Source organism: Salvelinus sp. IW2-2015, linkage group LG1 (genome assembly GCF_002910315.2).
Source record: "Salvelinus sp. IW2-2015 linkage group LG1, ASM291031v2, whole genome shotgun sequence".
Classification (NCBI taxonomy): Eukaryota; Metazoa; Chordata; class Actinopteri; order Salmoniformes; family Salmonidae; genus Salvelinus; species Salvelinus sp. IW2-2015.
In genome coordinates, this window is record NC_036838.1 from 12,245,938 (window position 1) to 12,250,373 (window position 4,436).

The window sequence follows — 4,436 nt, forward strand, 5'->3', positions numbered from 1 at the left end:
TGTGAGCCTGAGCCAAACCGAGCATCGGATATCGCAAATCGAGAGCCCGTTGCTCTATTCCCGAAGCCCAATCGTTTGGCACTACGCTAGACCGTCAGTTCGTAGCCCCACGAGGCGGAAGCGACGGCGAGGAGGGGAGGAGCGACGAACCTTCCCAGAGGTGAAGAAGATACAGTGGGCACAGCAGAGTTCCTTAGCGGTAAGAGGCAGATGCTTGAATTACTTAGGACGTCGAGTATATCGAATTGGCTCTTCAGGCAGCCAAAGAAGAACGAGGAGAATGAGGAGCCAGAGTAGCGAAGTAGTCCGAACCGTAGTGGCCATGTCCGCAGGGATCGCGGCATTCCGTCCATTTGTCGTTCTCCGATGCCCTGTTTCTCTCAACCTCGCAACTGGGAGCCTCGCGTTCGCAGTAACACGATGCGTAGACAGGTCCTAGACTGCGCGCATGCGTGACCCGCGTCAGCCGGTCTTGGAGATCGGGGACACTAGAGAGTCAACAAGATGCAGAGATAGTGTGCAGCGGACAGAAGCGGACCCTCGAGAAGCAGAGCTTTCTGGTCAGCATCAGGAGATTAGGTTGGAGAAGGTGTGAGGCAAATGAGGAAGACACTGATAGATGTGCCATGCGGATCGAGTGCGGAGTACCGGGAACCAGAGCGAAGCGTTGGGAATGCGCCTGACAGATATCCATCCGAGTACCGGGGTCCCAGTTGGACGTGTTGGATGAGCTAGAGGAAAAGCTATACAAGGTATGGTCAGAGACTTGAAGGGAGTTGCAATTCACCTAGTGGACTAAACCCATAGAAACCACAAGCATGCGATGTAAAGATGATGATCGGTACCTAAGCGCGCCTCATGCCTCTGCATGCACGTTTGCTGATTTGCCGGGGGATAAGGCCGTGAAGGGTGAGGTCAAATAGAGGCGAAGGCAAGTGTGGTAACAGACAAAGAGCAGGCAGAGGAATGCCAGTCAAAGTAGACGTAGGAGGTTAAAGTCCACCGACTGCATGAGAGGGAGCCACTCCTCAGGAAAAGCGAACTTATCAGGGCGTCAAGCTCATTGATTGACACTCTCCAAGACACCTGGAGGCGATACAAATGATGGATGTTAAGCTTGAAGAAGAAAAAAAAAAGCGCGCTTGTAACTGTGACAGCATGGAATTCAAAGGACCCAGGGCGAGAGACAGAACCTTTGAGGTCAGGGGAAGAATATAGAATGGTACGACAGCGTGGAGCCATTGAGGATCCAGTGCCACCACCCGCTGACCAGAAGCTCTCGGGTGGTGCGAGAACACGTGGGCAGACGAGGAGAGAGCAGTAGGAGTAGCAGTGTTATCAGTGGTAATCCATGTTTCCGTCAGTGCCAAGAAGTCGAGGACTGGAGGGAAGCATTAGGCTGAGATGAACTCTGCCTTGTTGGCCGCAGATCGGCAGTTCCAGAGGCGCCTGAGACCTGGAACTCCACGTGGTCGTGCGCGCTGGGGACCACCAGGTTAGAGTAGCAGCGGCCACGCGGTGTGAAGCGTTTGTATGGTCTGTGCAGAGAGGAGACAAGACAGTTACAAGACCATGGTGCTTGCCTACGGAGCTGTGAGGGGAACGGCACCTCCGTACCTTCAGGCTCTGATCAGGCCCTACACCCAAACAAGGGCACTGCGTTCATCCACCTCTGGCCTGCTCGCCTCCCTACCTCTGAGAGTACAGTTCCCGCGTCAGCCCAGTCAAACTGTTCGCTGCTCTGGCACCCCAATGGTGTGAACAAACTCCCTCACGACGCAGGTCAGCGAGTCAATCACCACCTTCCGGAGACACCTGAAACCCCACCTCTTTAAGGAATACTAGGATAGGATAAAGTAATCTTCTAACCCCCCCCCCCTTAAAAAGAGTTAGATGCACTATTTGTAAAGCTGGTTGTTCCACTGGATATCATAAGGTGAATGCACCAATTTGTAAGTCGCTCTGGATAAGAGCGTCTGCTAAATGACTTAAATGTAAATGTATGTAAATGTAAGCCGTACGCTCCACAGAGCTGGGCTTTGCGGTAAAGTGGCCAGAAAAAAGTTATAGTTCAAAGAAAAAATAAGCAAACACATTTGGTGTTTGCCAAAAGGCATGTGGGATACTCCCCAAACATATGGAAGAAGGTACTCTGGTCAGATGAGACTAAAATGTTGCTTTTTGGCCATCAAGGAAAACGCGATGTCTGGCGCAAACCCAACACCTCCCATCACCCCGAGAACCCTATCCCCACAGTGAAGCATGGTGGTGGCAGCATCATGCTGTGGGGATAATTTTAATTGGCAGGGACTGGGAAACTGGTCAGAATTGAAGCAATGATGGATGGCGCTAAATACAGGGATATTCTTGAGGGAAACAGGATTCAGTCTACCAGAGATTTGAGACTGGTATGGAGGTTCACCTTCCAGCAGGATAATAAGCATATTGCTAAAGAAACACTCGAGTGGTTTAAGGGGAAACATTTAAATGTCTTGGAATAGCCTAGTCAAAGGCCAGACCTCAATCCAATTGAGAATCTGTGGTATGACTTAAAGATTGCTGTACACCAGCGGAACCCATCCAACTTGAAGGCGCTGGAGCAGTTTTGCCTTGAAGAATGGGCAAAAATCCTAGATGTGCCAAGCTTATAGAGACATACCCCAAAAGACTTGCAGCTGTAATTGCTGCAAAAGGTACAAAAAACTACAAAGTATTGACTTTGGGTGGTGAATAATAATAATAATAATATGCATATATTAGCAACTATAACTGAGGAGCAGGCCGTTTACTCTGGGCACCTCTGTGCACCTTTCATCCAAGCTACTCAATACTGCCCCTGCAGCCATAAGAAGTTAAGGGCTTGTAAGTAAGTTAAGCATTTCACTGTAAGGTCTACCTACACCTGTTGTATTAGGCGCATGTTAAAGATTGACACCCACAATCTCAGATTGTTCTGAAATTGCTTGTTAGAAACAGATAGGATTAGCATCTCTGCAACATTATTTTGTTGAAATATAATTTTATCTGAGAAATTAAGCTAATTGACTGCACCCACATTGGCCTTTTTGTCACGTCCTGACCATAGTTCTTATGTGTTTTGCTTGTTTTAGTGTTGGTCAGGACGTGAGCTGGGTGGGCATTCTATGTTGTGTGTCTAGTTTGTCTGTTTCTGTGTTCGGCCTAATATGGTTCTCAATCAGAGGCAGCTGTCAATCGTTGTCCCTTATTGAGAATCATATATAGGTGGCTTGTTTTGTGTTGGGGATTTGTGGGTGGTTGTTTCCTGTGTCAGTGTTTGTGCCACACGGGACTGTTACGGTATGTTCGTTTGTTATTTGTATCGTGTATTGTTTTTCGTGTATATTAAATCATGGAAACTTACCATGCTGCACATTGGTCCTCCGATCCTTCTCGCCTCTCCTCGTCCGAGGAGGAGGAAGAGCTAGACTGCAGCGTGAGTACGGGCAGCAGCAGCAGCGGCCCACTACACAGGACTCCTGGACATGGGGGAAATTCTGGGGGAAAGGGACACTGGGCTCACATTGGAGAATATCGCCACTCTCGTGAAGAGATGGAGGCAGCTAAAGCCCAGGAGCGGTGGTATGAGGAGGCAGCACGGAAGCGTGGCTGGAAGCCCGAGAAGAAATCCCAAAAATGTCTTGGGGGGGGGGGGGGGGGGCTAAAGGGTAGTGTGGCGAAGGCAGGTAGGAGACCTGCGCCAACTTCCCATGCTTACCGTGGAGAGCGGGAGTACGGGCAGACACCGTGTTGTGCGGAAGAGCGCACGGTGTCTCCTGTACGTGTGCTTAGCCCGGTGCGGTACATTCCAGCTCCACGTATCGGCCGGGCTAGAGTGAGCATTGAGCCAGGTGCCATGAAGCCGGCTCAACGCGTCTGGTCTCCAGTGCGTCTCCTCGGGCCGGCATACATGGCACCAGCCTAACGCATGGTGTCCCCGGTTCGCCAACACAGCCCAGTGCGGGTTATTCCACCTCCCCGCACTGGTCGGGCTACGGGGAGCATGCAACCAGGTAAGGTTGGGCAGGCTCGGTGCTCAAGGGAGCCAGTACGCCTGCACGGTCCGGTATATCTGGCGCCACCTTCCGCCCCAGCCCAGTACCACCAGTGCCTACACCACGCACGAGGCTTCCAGTGCGTCTCCAGAGCCCTGTTCTTCCTCCACGCACTCTCCCTGTGGTGCGTGTCTCCAGCCCAGTACCTCCAGTTCCGGCACCACGCACCAAGCCTCCTGTGCGTCTCCAGAGCCCTGTACGCACTGTTCCTTCTCCCCGCACTCGCCCTGAGGTGCGTGCCCTCAGCCGGTACCACCAGTGCCGGTACCACGCACCAGGCCTATAGTGCGCCTCGAGAGTCCAGTGTGCCCTGTTCCTGCCCCGCACTAGCCTTGAGGTGCGTGTCTCCAGTCCGGTACCACA

At 51.9% G+C, this 4,436-nt stretch overlaps 1 protein-coding gene across 1 annotated transcript in view; it reads right to left on the bottom strand.

Moving 5' to 3' along the window:
- Window positions 1-253: 253 nt before the first annotated feature.
- The window catches only part of LOC111960212 (uncharacterized), a 26,634-nt gene continuing 22,451 nt past the window's right edge, over window positions 254-4,436 (bottom strand). Inside the window, exons 5-6 of the mRNA XM_070446074.1 lie at window positions 3,383-3,497; window positions 254-488 (exon numbers count right to left, since the gene is read on the bottom strand). Coding sequence (XP_070302175.1) covers window positions 254-488; window positions 3,383-3,497 — 350 coding nt within the window. The remainder of the gene's footprint in view (window positions 489-3,382; window positions 3,498-4,436) is intronic.